Here is an 18,991-nt window from a genome sequence, read left to right as displayed (position 1 = left end):
AGTGTCTACGGGAAATGCAAAAACTAAAAACCATCCTAACTCTTTCACGTCCAGTCATAGCTAGGTGAGACTCCGACGAGTTTCATCATCAAAGCTCATCCTTTTCCAGGGATGGACCAATACCAGCCTTTTCAATCAACTTTTCAACACTACGCCAACTCACAGAAACAAAGCGCGGACTCATTTCCAGCCATGGAGTCCAGCAAAGCAGCGTAGTCTTGCGAGTTCGAAAATGTCGATAAAATGGATATCATCCGCACCACTTCATATCATAGGCGTGAATTCGACATAGACGTTCTCACAACAAATCCCCTTGACCATGACCAGATACGCAGTTCGCTGCTTCAGACCATCTCTGCTACCTCCTCAACCCTTGGAGATGTTGAGCTTTTGCTGCTTGAGGTTATCCCCGACATATGCTCCCTACTTGATATTCAATCTTTGTTCAACTTTCGCCATGTCAATTGCCGTGCGCTGCAAATCGTCACAAGGACCCGTGGCTACGAAGCGGTAATCACACATGCTACAGGAGCCCTCTGTGTGATACTGAGAACAAAAATTGCCTCGTGGTTTACAATGTCCGACTTGTTTAAAGCCCTTTGCACGAGGGACTGTGCTGTCTGTTCCTCGTTTGGTGGTTTTATTTTCCTTCCCTCGTTTATGAGGTGCTGTTACGCTTGTCTTACGATGAATCGTCTTCCTTCTGTGGTACGGGATTCTATCTTGAAGAACCTTCTCAAACCAAGCCAGAGCCACCTACGCAGCTTGGTGCCTACGGTGACGTCGTTGCCTGGAAGATATACATCGGGCTGGATGGTTCGACACCGAAGATACGAAATCATGCCGATAGAATTTGTTGGCAAATTGTCCCCAGGTCGGTGGTGGTATAGAATGATACAGTCAGAGGAGTCATTACCATTGAAATATATGGTGACTACCTCATTACCCTATCTGGATGTTGAAACCGGTGCCCTTCAGAATGGAATACGCTGCAGTGGTTGTGATGTTTTCTTGCATAGAACCAACAAGCCTGAATCACCAAGCTTTCCGCCGGAGAATCCTTTGACATTGCGAGACAAAGTGTACTCCTATGATGAATTCATGGAACACTTTCGGGAGTGCCGAGAGGCTCAAAATTTATGGAAGTTGAGCAAGCAAGGGATTAATGCCCCTGATATTTCGAGATTCTTCATGTTTGGAGGCGGATACACCGCACCTCCTTTCATTTTAGAATATGACGCGACATTTCTATGGCTTTAAGTAAAAGAAGAGGATGTAAGTGGTGACGTGAGTGGGTCACACATGCTGGTGTTTGTTGGAACCCGTAATCATGTGATCGTGGTTGGGAGAACTTCTGCGGGCTAGCTAAATTACTTATTTTTATCTTTTCTCCTCTTTCCACCAGTCTGGTCAGATAGTCAACACAGTTGTCCACCGGTATTGCTCCGTCTTCTTGCTTTATATTCTCAGACACTCGGCCGCCCCACATTCAGGGCCCACTTAAGCGGCAACGATCCGGATCACGTGTCCGAAGATCATTGAACTCCACACGCTTTCTTTTACTTCGCTTGTCTTTCGCATCACCCAAAAGCTAACCACAACTTCATTAATTTCTGTCATATTACACCAAAATGTTTCGACGGCCACGCGAAACCCAGCCTAATCCCATTACCTCAGAAATCGGGGAGATGCTTGCACCTCTGGATATCTTTCCATGGGGCCCGCTTGCAATGAACTACTTGGGCGTTCCCATTGTGCTTGGTGTAAGTTTGTTTATCATTAATTTGACATCGCACTATCAACTAACCAACCCTTATAGACTGCCATGATTGCCGTCCACGACGAGGATTACGAGACAGCATGCGAGAAGCTAACGGACTCTGATTTCCATGTCACGGTGCCTGACCGCAGGCCTGCCCCCGAGCTATTGACAAGGCTCCCAGATCCGGATAATGTCATGAAAAAGGTCAACAAAAAGTATGAACGCCTGGATAAATATACCACACACTTCGACTATCCAATCAACCACCACCTAGCAGAGCGTCTCCGGTTGATTGTGGTCCCAAATTCCTTTGCAAATCTTCCCACACCGGATGTGGCTGGCGCGTCGAACCTGGATGCCATCCCTTCCAAGCAATACGACGTTTATGGCAACATATTTCATCCAATTGAAGAGGCCTTGGTTGAAAGTATGGCTAAGGGTGTTATAAATGATGAGGATGATGAAAATGCCCCTACTTCAATTTGGGGAGATACACTGAGTACCTGGATAGCCATGATGGTGTCATACCTTGAGGTCGACAATGATATTCTTGATAACTGCCCGGACGAGCGAGCTGTGAACTGGTTCAGTGTGCAGTATGGTCGGATACACGAAGAGAAGTTCGGCCCCTGGGACAGACGTGTCTCAAAACGACTGGGTTCTGGAAGGGAAATGCCTGTGGATATGAGGGGTAACCCGTTGCCTGAATGAGCTGTACAGGATTAGTTCTTCTCCATTCAATCCACGGTGGCGAATCTGGAAGCAGACCAGAGTCTCATTTCCGTTTTATGAATATCGATAGACCTCCAAAAGTAGATAATAAACTTATTAAGTCGACGTACTGAATGTACTGAATTTCTCTTATGATGCGTATAGGCCATGTATGGTATGCCTTCTTTTACCACCCTCGCATACAGCTCAAAGGTATCTAAAATGCATCTAAAGGGTATCTCAGAAGACATGACAAGGGTACCTAAGCGGCCAACTATTCTTGTTAGATGATTATAAAGTGGGTACTTAAACCTTAAAAACGAAACATCATTAGCTATATAATAGTACCGGAGGAGTGCTTTGCATTGATTTTAGGGTTCTGTCACATTGATGCGTCAGGTAATGAGGCTCTAAGGTTGCTATTCTTACTTCGGGCTAGCAAACTTCCAAGGTTCTTAAGGCAGCCTTCTTGGGTAAGGGGGATAGGTCTCCTGCTCTTTACCATCATTTATCTTCCTATTTATTTCCCTCTTAATACTTCTCTTGCTTTCTCCACACAACCTCTTGACCTCTGGTCACATCGTATATCAAACTTGAATCGCGACTTCCTCCACCAATTTCTGGTACCAAGAGTAAGAGCCGCATTCCCCTCACTTTACCTCGCCAATACTCACCGCCGGAGTATTAGACAAAACCGACGACATGCCTGTGCTTCTTCAGACTCAGTTGGAGCATGTCGCTGCGACCATTGCGCAGAGGCTAGATACTATGAAAATCGACTATGCCATGATGGGTGATGCCGCTGTATGCCTTATGGCACCTGATCCACAGCGAGCTACTGAGGATGTGGATCTGGTGATCCGTGTCGATCACCGATCTATCACTGCAGACCTCCTTACGAATAAGCTCTTGACATCCTTCCCTTCCGACTTCGCGTCCGTCAGTTAGTTCGGTCACAATATTCCAGGATACAAGCTACGATTGCCCGGAGGCGTGGTGCGTCTTGTCGAGCTCGAAGTATTCGATCACCAGAGCTGGCCAAACCGACCCCAGTATGATCTTCAAACCGCGGCTCGAGTCACACAGAACATCAAAGGATACCCGGTCAATTTTTCAGTGCCGAATGGATCATACGGGAGAAGATCCGGTCTCAGTACCAGCGCCATGGTGCCAAGCAGGCAGTCGACCTCCAAGACGTGGAGAACCTGCTGAGTTACGCTATCCCTGGTAAATCGGAGCTTAACTTTGACGATGATCAGGAACTTCAAGATGCTTTGGCAACCCTTTTGAAGCGCAAGCCCAAACTGCGCAGTGACCTGAAGGAGGTTATCCAATGCCAGGCTGTCTTCGGCAATTAGTAAGACTCATTTACTTTTCCCTATTCTCAGCCATGTTGCTAATTGGATAGCATTGCTTTGTCTAGACGATCCTGCTTCATTGCCTCGCCGTTTCTGCCCGCTTCCCGTTTCTGACCGTGCACTTCAGCGATATTACTAGCCATGAGGATTTTGAGGTTTTGCTTGGAGCACTCTTTTTCTTCAAATTTTAATGCTACTTCAACCTCTCCACCACTTGTTACGTATGATATGAAGGTCTGCGCCCGACGCAGGTGTAGGTTTATTAGCTGTTCATGCGATTGTGAGCGTTAAGGGGCGCGGGGGGGGGGGGGGGGGGAGGGACTGGCCTTAATCTCGGATCCAGCAGATGCAGAACGCAGGTGGGGCCAGATAAAGCCCCCAAACTCCCACGAAATCCTGGTTTCATATATTGTGATGATCATATTCCTAAAAGGTACGCCAAGAGGTCTAATTTCAACACTGGGGGCCAAAAATTATGAATAGACCTCCTTGAAGAAGGATCACTGAAGGTTTCCTTGAGATCCACCTGGGCCCGCTACAAGGAACCAGATTCCGGCGCTACATCCCATCCGCCAAGGTGGAGGTCAACTCGTGGGAGGGGTAGCTGGGCAGATATTTAGTGCATTGTGCCTGATTAAACACGATCATGATCAAAATGAACAATTTCAAGATATAATTCGCGGGGATGATTGGATTCACGTCAAAGGATCGTGGTTGTATAAAATGATAAAGATCTGGCGAGTAAACAGACATGCAGGGTAAGTAATCACCAACCAATTAATTAATCTGCGCTATGGTGTGACGAAGTTTAAAGTTCAGGGAATGACGCTCCAAGATTCAACTCAACTGAAATTAAACTTGATAATTTATCTACGCTCCTCGATCTCCTGCCTACGTGATGATAACAACCTACAAAGTTAAGGATGTCATATAATGGTTAGACTTGGAAATATGCTTGACAGTTTACCCATTGCTAGACCAGGGCTTGTTTTCTCTGAACTAAATGTAGGTGACAGCAGTCTACAGAAAGAAAATCTCGTCAATGCCGCTGACTTTGATCGGCATTTTGGAGATATGTGGACGATTGATATAATTGCCTAGCGTACAGCGGCATCGAATTTGACATGGATAACGAGAGAAGTGGTGGGAGGCGATAATGCACTAGACTTGAAGTAGTAGGAAAAATAATATGCAAATATTATGCTTCATAACTATCGAACCCCATCTCCATACAGATTCGGCTCTACGCTGGGATGGGTATTTCACTAACGATGTACATGTTTCATTTTAATCATATGGTACGAAATACCTATATCGCATAATGTCCGATCACTATTGTGTTTCAACTTCTATTGGTTACACCTCGCAGCTATCTATTGAAAGTAATAATCAACATATTGCTTTTTTCATCAATAGTAGGCTGTAGCATTGCCGGCTCGAAACGCACGTCCGTGGATGAACGGGTACCCACATCCTCCCGCTCCGGACTAATTCTCAAATTTCATCTATATTGATCAACCTGGTGATACCTAGGTATAGCCTTATGACGTTACATCGGCATCGTGTGATCAGTCCTCGGACAGGCTGTTGTGGGAATTCCTAAATTCCTACAACAATCCCAATACAACCCCACAAGCCACTAGAAACTAGCATGGATATTCAATGCATCTCTTACTCCATCTGGACTGGTCCACATGGGGTGGGGAAAAGCATCCGACCAGACCCGCGATCCACCTTTCCACGTATGGAAGTGTGTGCATGGACGCAGACAAAGCGCCCCGCACCTTGATTCCACGCGGTGTGCACCTCGACAAAGCGGAGCTAAGTGCGTCCCATGGCGAGGAAGATTTTCTTCGCATGGAATGCGAACCGGGATTCATGCGACTATAGCGTGTTCCGAGAAACCGTTAGTTCTCGCGCAGGCCAGCTAGCCGATAATATGACCTATCAGACTACAACAAATTGATGAGGGAATTTCCCACGTACATATTGAGAACTAGCTTAACGTCATATCGAAACAAAGAAAATATCTTGGCTGATTAGAGAGGTTCGGAGACTCTCCGGGTTTCCGTGTTGTCCGTGCTAGATTAGGTGGGTATATAAATGGCAATCGGCGGGGGTCACACATTACTCAAATCTCGAAGTTCAAAATGGCTGTATGCGATTATACTATTTCACGGCACCATAGGGTCGTCGCTCCTACCGGTCAGATTCATCTTCCAATCAATGTAACCGGCAACATACCCAACTATAAACGCCTTAATGAGGAGCCTGTTATCAAGTCATGTGAAATCGCCCTGGGAATACGCGATGTATCCCTTCAGGTTAGGCAAACACTATCGCATTCATGAATCGAAGACTAAATAGGTTTAATGTAGCTCCGGATCCCCCATTACGATATTATCCCTCTCAATCCAGCTCCCCCATCGGCTGTCATCTATTCACACGCCAACTTCAAGGCTTCCATCCAACCGGAAAAAGCCGGTGATACCAAAGACTTTTATGAGAGATGCTTTGCCGAAGCCGCAGCGATTAACCTGTTTTTCCCCGATGTACGATCGGAACGCATCCGCATATGCATGACCGCGTGGCTGGCTGCAAACTGCGCGGCGGATGATATACTTGAGGCCATGCCACCTGCTGCCGCCACGTTTGCTTTGAAAGAGACAATCTTGAAGCTCCAAGGAAAGAAATTAAATGGTATGTAAATCAAGATCAGGTGCTGAAATCTTTCCAGCACCGAGGCTGACTCATATTACCAGTCTCTCCGACAAACAAGGTGGCATCAATCCTTTGCTTCTTTCAAGAATATTGCATCCAGCAACTTGATCTATGTAAAAGCACCGCCCGTGAGCTCAGCGATGATATATGCGATATGTGTTATGGCTTGCTTGACGAGCTCCTATTTCGGCAGGGAATCTTGCCCAACAACCTGGAAACCTATCTGCAATTCCGCGGGAGAACGATGGGAATTCATCCATTTTTCACTCTGATCAGAACATTACACGAACCAGTCGAAGAAGAATATCTTACTGGTCTCCGAAATCTCCAGAAGGGGGTTGGTTTAATTCTAGGGCTGCAGAACGATCTTGTTGGCCTAGAGAAAGATCGTCGCAATGGCGAGACCATGAATGCAGTCTTGGTATCCCTAAAGGAACAAGCGGGGATGGATGTGGATCACATGGCTATGATATTGCCCAAGACGATTCAAGATGTGTGCGATATCCACAATCTTTGTGTCTCAGCTGCAGTGGAGATGCACGAAGGGCTCCACGTTTCACTTAACGGGGATGCACACGACCCGATTCTCGAGACAGCAATTTTGGCATTTGCGGATACCCATCTGAAATGGTGCGCCTCGTCTAAACGATATCAGGCAAAGGTAGAATAGGTAACTTATTAGTCGAGTGAGTTTAATTGGGCTTAATATAAAGATGGCGTTTAAGGTATGCGATTGAGTTGACTCCACTTTGCCTATCACCCTGCAGGGGCCCCACGATGTGATAGCCAAAAGCGCATGCAGTATGTACATGTAGTGTAATAGGGCTAGTCAGATTTCGGAATCGGGGTTGGAGCGATGTGATAAGCCACACTCGAGCTGCATATATCCCCTGAAAGTGGCGGTGAGGGATGTGGTGATGATTTCGTGATTGGACAGGGGTCCGTTATTCGTATGTTTGTGGCGAGAATTAGATATTTGTTGTCATTGAATATGTTTCTGCTTGCATTACAGATCGACCATTTGAACCAATAGCTCAACAAGAGCCATGGTTTACTCTCAGATTCGACGGATTGGATATGGGCCCATTCTTCAACCCTACTGCATATACAGGATGCACTTTCAGGACTCGTCATGTGGTCTACATGATTCTATGTATGCACAACTATGCGCAGGGCTGTCGAAAGGGTTCACTATTGAAAAGCACATGAGCACACGTGTATTGTTGTAGGAGCATCTAGGTCCTCACATTATTCAGCTAGGAAGTAAGGGCGAATCGGGAAAAGCCACCGCGCGTCGGGCATGATATAACAAAGAAGTTTTGAGTTCTCCTGAAAATTGATAACACGATAGCCCGAATGGTGTTTCCTCTTTGGGTTACAAACTTGTTTTCTCTTCATGTACGTGTCCAATTTGAGGTAGTTCCCGTCAGTTTGAATAGCTCGCCGGGCCTTCTCCCGGCTGTGTCTCGGCACAAGGAGATGCTCCCTCTCTGGAACTGGTCTTGCCCCCTGTCCGCCTCTCTCGTCAAGTTTATCCGGTTCATGGTCTTTTCTCCGCTTTCACTAGGTAGAGCTCAATAGGGACGGCTTGAGAATACTCCGACTATAGAAAATGACAGGCTTTAGACTGAGACGATTTCAACTTCTAACTCGACAATCCAGCTCAAGTTTCATGCGAGGAAAAGGCTACTCTAGAAGGCCTTGTTCCATTGCCCCTGAATATCGAAAGCCAGACCAGCGTAATCATCTTAAGAGAAGGATCCGGGACACAGAGTTGCAAAGGTCAACCACAAGGAAGGGTCTACCTAGGTAGAGTAGAGGCTCACCCTAGTCATGTAAATCCGCCGCAGAAAATGGTGTCTACACCTAGACTTGTCCATTGATTTTCAAGGCCGGCGGCGAAGATGGCGGAGATAGTTTCGGCGCGGGATGCATAGATTTCAGTATTATTGGGCAAGCGACTCTCACTTAGTTATGTACACATAGTACGAGCACGTGCGTAATCCGTAGCGAGTGAACGGTCCCAGGGGCTGGGGAGGAGGATAAGCGAAGTTATAAAGTATAATCTAGTGGGGTTAAACATATGACTCAACCTGTGTTAGGCATTTACACCACCTAGGAAGTTCATAAAGATTAAAAGTTCCCGTTATTTATCATTATAGTGAACCGCGATTGAAAACCCCCGAGGAGCGAATCAAAAACGATGGTAAGTCACATTGAGGAATGTCCAGGATACAAAACTACCATCCAGCAGCAGCCTGAGATCACTGCAAAATCGGCAATCAACAAAGCCCTGAATACTCCAGAAATTCTGGAGATGATCCTGGCTGAGATGGATATGCGCACTCTTCTCACATGTACCCAACGCGTCTGTCGCGCCTAGCTCAACCTGATCAATGCATTGCCGTCAATCCAAAAAACTCTTTTCTTCACTCCGATCAAGGAATCGGAATGGGGGGTGGGGAAAAAGATGCCCAATCCGCTCTTAGCGGAGTTCTTTCCTTCTTTCTTTCCCGAAGAGGGGAGACTGAAGTACGCCCACTTCATATTTTCCGATATCCCCATGACGGACGACGTGCCCCCAACTATGCCTCTATTCGTACGTGCTGGCGCAAGCTGGCGCAAGATGCTAGTCCAACGACCTCCCATGTTCGATATTGGAACTTTGCACATTCACCGTGGATTCGGCGATGATAGGGTCAAAAGCTCAAGCATCCCAGTCAGATTTCAATCCACACCACAATCTGTTATTCAAGTCTCAGATTGCTAACATATGATATGTAGGCGGATGAAAAGATGCAAACATCCGGATATGATGGTCTTCGGATGGAAAAAATACTTTGAGCTTTTGCTCTTCAGTAGCGAGGTTAAATTTCTCACTTACACCCACACGCGGCTGTATTGGTCTACCGAAAGGCCCATCTCACTCCACAAAAGCTACGAAAACGTCATAGATGAGTTCCAACGGTTGTTGAACAAGTTTGACTTGCTTTTATGTACACGCAAGAGGGCCCAGCGCCTTCCGCCGGGCCATGCTCTAAGTGAAGAGGAAATTGAAAGGAAGGAGATTATAACAGCATATGCAGAGCAATGTTTAGGTATCGATCGGAAGAGGAAGGGTATCGAAGATGGAGAATTGGGTGGTGAAATACTTGACTTCGGAAAGGACGCCAACTATAATCCACAAGATCGATGATAATTACTTCACATAGCGAGTGTAAACCTGTGATATGATTAAAATCGAAGACCGCGCTGTGGTAAGGCTATCATATGTACTTATCCTACGGAGCAGTGCAGACCATCCAGGGGCCTTACATACGGTATAGAGAAAAATGGTCAAAATCATCATTGGACGGTTCCTATTCTGATCAATATCAAGACAAGAACTAACTAATGGAATACCCGCACGATGGGCTCAATGGACAGAGTTGAATCGTCCTAGTTGGGGATAGCAGAGAAAATGGGTTTGTTGATTCCTTTGTTGTAATCTGTCCTTCCTACTGGGTTCTTAGCTCAGGCAGATCTAATAAGTTCAATCGATCCTCCCTTAGAATCCTCTCTGTTGTAACTCGGTTAGGATAGTTCCTCATGAACATGTTCGTGAAGTGGGTTCCATAATGAATTTTTTCATCGGGAGGCTGGCCATCGTAAAGCTTCGCAACTGGGGAAATCACAGCTTGAAAGCTAGGTTCATGGAAGTAGGCGAAAGCAAATCGCTCGCGGGTATTGAGGCCAACTTTGTGGGGCGTGGATGGTAGGTACGAGTTGGTCATGAACTGCATTATATCCCCTAAAGAATGGACGTAAAACATTTCAGTATGTTGAATAATAGTTTTGAAGTGTTTGTGGAAGGCGAGGAATAGACAAACCTGGGAATACCGTGAAGACTCCAGGTACAGGAGGTACATAGACCCATCGCTCATCATCTTCGCGGAAGCCAGCGGCGCTTTTCTTCCAATTCTCCAGCTTCTCATCGGCTGCTGGGGGGCGAATAAATAGGCCTTAAATGATCAATGAAATGAACATATGCCTAAGGATACAATGGGAATCTTACCTCCAACCTCATCCTGGCCTGCAATGACCAAGAGACCGTAGTCCGTGTGGGACCCAATGCCGCGGCCCTCTTTTCCTCTTCCGTTGGTATTGTTATTTTGAGGGAACCTAAACGTCAAGGTCAAAATATATTGGCAATCATTGTTGAAAAAGAACCCATCCAACCTACCTCAGAACACGGAGATGGTGCCATCCATCCTTGGTTAAAGAGGTCAGAGTCTGAGGATCCAGACTAAGCCCGTATTCAATCATCTGCAGCAGGGTTTCTCCGCTATTACCCAAGGAGTCCATGTACTGTTGTATAGTGGTCTTCATATCGCTATCTGGCCAAGGGCAAGGACCATGGCAAGGCCACTTAGCTTTCACTCGAGCCTCGTCCAGAGGAAGGTCCTTAGTGACCGTGAATATCTCTGAATAATCAGCAACACCATCTGTAATTTCCTCCCCAGAGGCAATGTAGCCAGCGTAGCTCTGAGTGTCCACACAAGCAGCCTTCTGAGTAGGAGGCATCGCAAAGAACCGTTTACTAGCAGCAGACGCCTTATCAAAGAGATCCTGCTGCTTAGAACTCATCGAAACCTGGAGGATACCATCTTCACGCCACGCATTGATCATAGCCTTCCCCATTTCAATGTCTCTGGGAGATCCAGTAGCCTTCTCGGGCAAAGTGAATGTCTTGAGCTTCCCAACACGAGCGACAGAATTTGGTGGCATCGTGCTACCTAAGTCGCTCGGTGCTGTAGTAGTCGCCAGGCCTTTTGTCTGTTGACCCGGGAGAAGTACTGGGCTCGCATGGCGAATTGAGTTTTGGAACATAATTGGTCGGCGTAGTGCGATAGTGGCACTCCTATGTGAGAGCATGTTCTCCTCAGCTTTCTTTCCAGACTTTCGGATCAGCCTTTAGCTAAATTCGGTGTTCGATCAACTTACTAGATAGTTGTATGAGAGAAAGACAATGGTATGTTGCTCTCAACACTTTGCGGAACGGCTCTCTACTTATAGCCCGTTAATGGACAATGGTTAGGGGTGATGTGGTGTTTACAACTACCTTAGACAATAAGTAAAGCTGTATGAAAATCCCTCACACCCTTTTGCGAGGAACTATTTGTAAAATCAATCCCCTCTAGGCTAGCAGCATGATCCCCTCTGGGTTAGCCACATGGGACCCTTCTTGTTCACCACACTGAATTTGGCAATTAAAGGTAGTATGGCGGCCTGGATACGTTCGAGCCACCCTTCGTGGTTGTACAGCTCAGCTCCCTCATGCAGCCATGTAGTAATAATGCTGGCTTATTACGACATATACGACGTCAAATTTAATCCAAATAACAAGCCAAGTATCTAAATGTCCGCAGGTTATACCATAGGGTATCGGGGGATTTTCGCAATTTATTCTACCGTGATATATCGTTAGCCCAATGCTGATCGGTACCCATGTGAATTGACGGGTACAACCGTTCGGTTTTATATCTACGCTTTAGGTATAGGGTTTCATGCCGCCCCATACTTATAACATGCGAGTACTGGTATTCTCCGAGGTACTTCAACTTGCCCCTGATTCCACTCATTTAATCAAATGTCTTGCGTCTTCTTGATCAGAATCAAAGTCACTTCATCTTTCTGTTCCGCTGTGCCATTGTCACCCATTATCATATATTAGCTAATTTATTGCACAGACCCAACGGTAGCCACTGGTTCGCATGATCATTTGGGAGCCCAGGCATGCCTTTGACACTTTTTTGTATCAATTATTTGCGACCTTTCCTATAGGATCTATTTCCACTAAGCAGGCCCTACCGTGGGGGTGGTTACACGATGGCCAAACTGGGGTCAAGTTGCATGGCTGACCATCCCCAGACTATTCGTTTCATCTTGGCAGCCTAACTTGCAAACTGGCTAAGAATGGTTACACAAAGACGACACCTATGTAGATGGAATTTACATATTCCAAGAATATTATGTCACTGATGCCTTAATCCATGGATGGGCTCTTAAATACCTCCGAAGTCGTGTTGACTTTTGCTCCCAGCGCGCAACACGGGCAGAGTTACTTGAAATGGAATTTGTTCATCAATCGTTTAGCTGCGAATAACCGGCAGATTTACATCGACCATTGGAGATGTAGTTGAGAGGATTATCGGAAGTAAAGTAGCTTGAAATAGTTACTGAAATGTTTCAGGCAAGCACAATCTCCGATGAAAAGTTAGAGCTTGTTTACACGTCCCGGAATTACTTGTGCGAACATGACCTCTGATCATACAGATTCGTTGTCGGAACAACATCGGCAATTGCTCAGCTATCACGACCTGATACGACTAGTTATTGAAAGATTTAAGGAATCCGACCGGAAAATTGAAGTCTACCACTGGACAAAGCGATTCCATAATGGATCCAATCCGGCCCTTTTATGTCGTTGCGTATGCTCTACTATCTGCCTGCTTATTCAGGTTTTATTGATGATTGTTCTTCATTCTATGGTTTGAATAGCAGGTGAATACACTTCACATTTGTCCGGTAGGCCACATATCCATTTTGTATATGCAAATAAGCAATGGAAAGTAGGAATGCACTGCCTCGCGCTAAGCCTCTCATTGCGCCCAGGCGACATGTGTCGGTCAGCTGGAGACATTGCCCTTCGTAAAAATAGTGGATAGGGAGCTGGAATAATTTCCTAAAATGGACAACACTGACGCGGGAAGTGATGGAGATAGACGAGCAAAAGGAAGCGGACGAAAACAAGTGATACTTGTTAATTACTTGAATTTTTTTTTGTATATCATTTTTCGTTAACAAACATCAAGTTAATTAACTTCGATACGTTATAAATGTATTAGATCTGTTGATCCTACCCGATTGGGTAACACTCAACGGTGGCGAACATCAAAGTCTTAATTGTGGGGGTGGCAGCAATTATAAGAGAAGAGACATCGATCGATCTCGATCAAAAGTGAGGCTAGAATAATTTTGAGATTGAATGAGCTAACAATAGTAATGCTGTTATATATATTTCGTCGGGTTCATCAAGGCAGATCTAAAAAAAAAGGTAGGGTATCAGGTTTGGATAACAACACCCGCAATATATATATCTAACCCTGGAAGTCCCTATTATATTATATGATCCCAGTGTAATATCATCACACACTATAGAGCTGATCGATCCCAAAAAAAGAAAAATGCACAGACGCCAAGATCTAGCGCAGCGGAGACAAATCTTGATTTCGGAAGTTGATAACCGGAGAATTTCCACCGTGTAGCCGTTGCACGACTTACAATATACTACATTGGAAGTTGTAACTATAATGACAGCCTATCATTTGGAGAAGAATATGATAATGTGACAATATACTGTATGAACAATATTCCTTGAATTTGGACGATGATATCAGCCAATGACTTGTGTGGCTGAACTCTCCACCCAAATAAATTAAAATGATCTCATACCTCCCGAAGTTCCTCCACGCTCATACCTCTCTGACAACACGTACTACCTACCCCGACCGTGACCCGGTTTTGTTTGTAATTACTATTTCTTTTGGGCTTCTGGATATACGAACTCACGAATAGTCGTACAAATATCGTAGTTGTTCGTGAAATTCGTCATTTGAACAAGATGCTTACCTATTGCGGATATATGATTCCTTGTATGTTAACTGTGCACGTGGATAATTAGGATAAGCATTGAGTTGGTGGATTGTTGCACTGTTCACAAGTTTTCACATAACTTCTGATGTAATGATGATTCGGAGTGTAGCTGTCGAACCGGGGTTTTTCATTTTGAAATTTTTCTTCAAACAGGGACAATGACAGACTGGGAAATGACAGGTAATGGAGGCGAATTTGACAGTGGACACCGTATGTGCTCTGTCTGATAGATCTCTGATTTGTTCGTCCATAATTTTCCACGTTGGCGATAGCGTGGCTCCGGGGGACATCCATGGAAATGTCCTGCCCTTGGACCAATGATGTTGCTTTGGGGGGATTGAATTGTCCGGATAGTCTAGAACTTTGGAACTTGACGTAGACACCTCAGGAACAAGACATAGCTTCCATGTTAAAGAAGCACAGATCTCCACCTCCACCCTGCTTCTACACCCCGATTTAGCCACACTCCTCTCAATATCCCAGTCCCGCTATCTGATTCGTGCATCCACCCTGCAGCACCGTATGGATCAACCATTTGGTAGACGAATCTCCACCGACAAGTCATCTAATCGCCCCACTCCATGATGCCGATGATGCCACTAACGGCCCTACCGTACGTTGTATAGATTAACTCTGTGACGATCCCCCATACAGGGATTTTAAGCAAAAATGATAGTAAAAAGGCCGTCATGATATCAACGGTCCATGACGTAGTAGGCTCTGTAGGTATGGTGCCTGGTTACGGTACTTACATAGACAACTATGATGGTGGACACTTTCGATGATATCAGAATCACTGAAGCCTTTATATAAACACTTGAACCCGTTCCTAAAATTATTCTTTTCATTATTCAAACCCCATTCTATTTCTATCAATCCAGAAATTACCGCCTACCAACACTACTCCCGAACTATACCCTGTTCCCGGGATTTGTACATTATCAATCCAACCGCATACGTTTTTACGAAGTATACCTGACGCCTAACGAACACGACTGTATTACATTCAATTTGCAACTATCCAACTCGATTTTGATTCTTTATATCAACAACAAACCATCTCAAGCATCCAAAACAAAACCAAAACAACAATGTCTTCCCCCGCCGTGAGCAAAGCACCCCCCAAGCTGGGCTCCAAGGCCGGAACCCCCGCCAAAGCCCGCAAAGACTCCGGCTCCAGCGCAGCCAGCAAACCAAGCGCCGCCGCCGCCGGAAGCCCCAAAGTCACGAAGAAGACGACAACACCCCGCAAACTTTCCCAGAAAGCCCCCGAACCAGTCGACGAAGACATCGAAGAGCAATCCATCCCAGAGACGCCCTCCCCGAAGTCGAAGAAGCGCACCGAGCAGCGCCGCCCCATCTCCCCACCCGAAGACGCAGCCTCCCAGGCGCCTTCTGCCTCCGGCTCCGCAGCACCACTCGGCCGCGCTACCTCAGGCTTGCCTGATAAGGCGAAGGATCTTGCCGGCAAGGCGAAGGAGACAGTCCAGCAGGGTTCCGAGAGTGTCCAGAATGGCGCTAAAGATGCCACCCAGACTGCTACCGATAACCTGCCTGTGCCATTTGACCTGTCTGCATTGAAGGGTCTTGAGGTCGCTGAGGGTGGGGATATCCTTGGACAGGATGGGAACCCCATTGGCAAGGTTGTCGAGGGGGATGCGGAGGATCTTGTCGGACAAACTGTCGGTGACGATGGGGAGATTATCGATGAGGAGGGCGATTTGATTGGTCGCGTTGATATCCTTCATGAGGTCGCGGACCAAGCTAAGAATGCCGCCGATGACGCCCAGGAGAAGGTCGGAGAGATTGATCCGGAGAACCTTGTTACGGATATCGCTCAGCTTGAAGGACTTCCTGTTTCTGATGGCGGTGTTATCAAGAACGCTGCTGGTCAAGTCGTCGGCCGCATCGTTGAGGGTGATCCTGAAGATCTTATTGGGTATACCCTCAACGAAGATGGTGAGATCGTCGATGAAGAGGGCGATGCCATTGGTCGTGTTGATCTGATTCCTGTTGAGGAGCAGAAGAAGGCCATTGAAGGTGCTGCTGGTGATGCCACTGATAAGGTCGGTGGCGCTAAGGACGATCTTGAGGATCAATACGAAGATGCTCAGGATGGTGTCTCTACCCAACAGGCTAAGAGTGCTGTTGATGGTGCCGCGGATGAGGCCGAAGACGATGTTTCCGATGTCGAAGGAAATGTCGACGAGGCTAAGTCTACTGCCGAAGATGTCGCCCCTGACGCCGAAGACGCTACCGATATTGTCGACGATGCGAAGGATACCGCCGAAGATGGCAAGATTGACCTCGAAGACAATGTCGAAGGTGCTAAGGATGCCGCCGAAGACGCCGGTGAAGACGCCACGGATACCCTTGATGAGAAGGTCGAGGGTGCCAAAGACACTACCGAAGATACCGCCGAAGATGCGGTTGAAGACGCCGAGGAGACCGCTGAGGATGCCGCCGAAGACGTCGAGCAAGAAATCCCCGGCCTGGAGACCCTCGAAGGGCTGGCCTGCAACAAGCTCGGTTACATCATCGACAAATCCACCGGCAAGCCCGTTGGCCAAATCACCGAAGGCGACGCTAAGAAACTATCCAAGCTCGGTGCCACACTCGACGACAAGGGCCAGTTCTGGGACAACCGCGGCAACGTGATCGGCCAAGCCAAGGCCCTCCCGGTTGAGGAGGACGAAGGCGAAGAAGGTCCCTTCTCCGGTTTGGAGGGCCTGGTCGTCGGCGAAGACGGCTTTGTCGAAGACGAGAACTCCACCCGCGTCGGCCGTCTGATCGAAGGCGATGCGAAGAAACTGAGCGGTCGTGGCGTTGACGAAGATGGCGAAATCCTCGATCGAAAGGGTAACGTCATTGGACGCGCTGAGCGCCTCGAACCCGAGGAAGAGCCCGAGGAGGAGGAAGAGGTTGGACCTGATTTCTCTGCTGTCAATGGTCTCTCGTGCAACAAGGCTGGCTATGTCATCGGACCCGATGGGTATCCCATTGCTCGTGTTGTCGAGGGCAACCCCAAGGAGCTTGCCGGTAAGAAGATCGAGGACGGCGAGATCTACGACGGAAAGAAGGTCGTTGGCCGTGTTGAGCTCATTCCCGAGGATGAGCTCGAGAGCAAGCCTGAGGGTGTCTTCGCTGGCATGGAGACCCTCTTTGTGACCAAGGATGGATTCGTCGAGGATGATGAGGGATCTATTGTTGGTAAGCTTATTGAAGGTGACGCCAAGAAACTTCGTGGTCGCGCTGTCGATGAGGATGGTGAGATCACCGATAAGTACGGCAACGTCAAGGGTCGTGCTGAGCCCTACGAGCCTCCCCAGGAGGAGGCCCCCGCCGAGGAAGATCTCTCTATCCTCGAGGGCAAGGTTGTCAATAAGTCTGGTAACGTTGTTGACCCCGCCACTGGCGCTGTCGTCGGACGTATCGTCGAAGGTGACAAGCGCCTCGCTGGATGCAAGGTCGACGGCAAGGGCCAGATCTGGGGTGACAATGGCAAGGTTGTTGGACGCGCCGAGCTCATCCCGGGCGCCGAGCAGCACAAGGCCGAAGGCCCATTCTACGGCTTCGACAACGCTGTGGTCGGTAAAGATGGCGTCGTTCAAGACGGCGAGAAGATCATCGGACGTCTGATCGAAGGCGACGCCAAGCGCCTTCTTGGCCGCAAGGTTGACGAAGATGGTGATGTTCTCGACAAGAACGGCAACACTATCGGCAAGGCCGAGCGCTGGGAGCCCGAGGAGAAGAAGCGCGAGGTCAACCCTATGTCTGGGCGCAAGATCAACAAGGAGGGCGAAGTCCGCGATGCGGACGGCAACCTTATTGGAAAGCTCACTTCGGGTAACCTCGCCACACTAGTCGGGAAGACTATCGACGACAACGGCTATGTTGTTGATAACGATGGCAACAAGATTGGCGAATGCACCTTGCTTGAGAACATCCCCGAGCCTGAGCCCGAAGAAGAAGAGGGCCCGACGGCCGAAGAGCAGGAGGCTGCGGCTAAGGCAGAGTCCGACCGCCAGCTCGCCGAGAAGATGATCTCCATCCTCAGCCAGACTCTCGATCGAGTCAAGCCTGTTTGCAAGCAGATCGAGGAGGTAAGTTCCGACCCACCATATGAATCCCGTGAAAGCAACAGTACTAACACAACATCTAGGCCTGCGAGAAAGCCGACCGCGCCCCTAAGGAGGAACTCGACGAGGAGAAGCTTGTTCAAACCGTCAAGCCGCTCCTCGAAGAAGGCGGCCGCATTCTTCAAGAATGTAACGGAGCCATTCGCGCACTCGACCCCGATGGACGCATTGCCGCGACCGCTAAGGCGCGCGCTGCTTCCCGCGATGCCACTCCCGAGGAGTATCAGCTTGCCGACATGATCAAGGAGCTCACCGAGACGGTCATCAAGACCATTGATAACGGCAAGAAACGCATCGCTGATATGCCCCATGCTAAGAAGGAGCTGAACCCCCTCTGGGGTCTGCTCTCTGAGCCATTGTTCCAGATCATCGCTGCCGTTGGCTTGTTGCTTACCGGTGTGCTTGGACTTGTTGGTCGTCTCCTTGATGGTCTTGGTCTTGGTGGATTGTTGAATGGTCTGCTTGGCAGTCTTGGATTGGACAAGTTGATTAATGGACTTGGTCTGGGCGGTTTGACTGATGCTCTTGGACTTGGAAAGAAATGAAAAGTTGGAATGAAGTTGGTTTGAACTTCTTGTTGGCGGTGCTTTTGTGACTTTTGTCTG

At 47.7% G+C, this 18,991-nt stretch overlaps 8 protein-coding genes across 8 annotated transcripts; 7 read left to right on the top strand and 1 right to left on the bottom strand.

Annotated features, from left to right (window-relative positions):
* Positions 1-1,631: 1,631 nt before the first annotated feature.
* On the top strand, positions 1,632-2,473 carry N7455_008733 (uncharacterized protein; the record flags this gene model as incomplete). Its single annotated transcript, XM_040957874.2, has 2 exons — positions 1,632-1,763; positions 1,820-2,473. The coding sequence occupies 2 exons, from the start codon at positions 1,632-1,634 to the stop codon at positions 2,471-2,473; spliced, it is 786 nt and encodes a 261-aa protein (XP_040811675.2).
* Positions 2,474-3,175: 702 nt separating this feature from the next.
* N7455_008732 (uncharacterized protein) lies at positions 3,176-3,831 on the top strand (the record flags this gene model as incomplete). The annotated part of the gene is made up of 3 exons (XM_065605954.1): positions 3,176-3,416; positions 3,441-3,525; positions 3,591-3,831. The coding sequence occupies 3 exons, from the start codon at positions 3,176-3,178 to the stop codon at positions 3,829-3,831; spliced, it is 567 nt and encodes a 188-aa protein (XP_065460903.1).
* Positions 3,832-5,981: 2,150 nt separating this feature from the next.
* Positions 5,982-7,222, top strand: N7455_008731 (terpene synthase family protein; the record flags this gene model as incomplete). The annotated part of the gene is made up of 3 exons (XM_040957894.2): positions 5,982-6,155; positions 6,210-6,531; positions 6,594-7,222. The coding sequence occupies 3 exons, from the start codon at positions 5,982-5,984 to the stop codon at positions 7,220-7,222; spliced, it is 1,125 nt and encodes a 374-aa protein (XP_040811702.2).
* A 1,533-nt stretch (positions 7,223-8,755) lies between these two features.
* On the top strand, positions 8,756-8,935 carry N7455_008730 (uncharacterized protein; the record flags this gene model as incomplete). The annotated part of the gene is made up of 1 exon (XM_040957961.2): positions 8,756-8,935. One exon carries the CDS (start codon positions 8,756-8,758, stop codon positions 8,933-8,935), a length of 180 nt encoding a protein of 59 aa, XP_040811646.2.
* Positions 8,936-9,139: 204 nt separating this feature from the next.
* Positions 9,140-9,322, top strand: N7455_008729 (uncharacterized protein; the record flags this gene model as incomplete). The annotated part of the gene is made up of 1 exon (XM_065605953.1): positions 9,140-9,322. One exon carries the CDS (start codon positions 9,140-9,142, stop codon positions 9,320-9,322), a length of 183 nt encoding a protein of 60 aa, XP_065460902.1.
* A 45-nt stretch (positions 9,323-9,367) lies between these two features.
* Positions 9,368-9,748, top strand: N7455_008728 (uncharacterized protein; the record flags this gene model as incomplete). Its single annotated transcript, XM_065605952.1, has 1 exon — positions 9,368-9,748. One exon carries the CDS (start codon positions 9,368-9,370, stop codon positions 9,746-9,748), a length of 381 nt encoding a protein of 126 aa, XP_065460901.1.
* A 294-nt stretch (positions 9,749-10,042) lies between these two features.
* Positions 10,043-11,490, bottom strand: N7455_008727 (uncharacterized protein; the record flags this gene model as incomplete). Its single annotated transcript, XM_040957889.2, has 4 exons — positions 10,043-10,342; positions 10,422-10,553; positions 10,607-10,713; positions 10,775-11,490. Coding segments are annotated over 4 exons (1,248 nt in total), but the record flags the coding sequence as incomplete, so codon positions are not given.
* Positions 11,491-15,338: 3,848 nt separating this feature from the next.
* Positions 15,339-18,931, top strand: N7455_008726 (LEA domain protein; the record flags this gene model as incomplete). The annotated part of the gene is made up of 2 exons (XM_040957963.2): positions 15,339-18,350; positions 18,410-18,931. The coding sequence occupies 2 exons, from the start codon at positions 15,339-15,341 to the stop codon at positions 18,929-18,931; spliced, it is 3,534 nt and encodes a 1,177-aa protein (XP_040811697.2).
* Positions 18,932-18,991: the final 60 nt, after the last annotated feature.

This window comes from Penicillium solitum (genome assembly GCF_028829755.1).
Source record: "Penicillium solitum strain IBT 25940 chromosome Unknown utg000005l_segment0_segment0, whole genome shotgun sequence".
Taxonomy (NCBI): Eukaryota; Fungi; Ascomycota; class Eurotiomycetes; order Eurotiales; family Aspergillaceae; genus Penicillium; species Penicillium solitum.
This window is presented reverse-complemented; position numbering and strand designations above follow the sequence as displayed.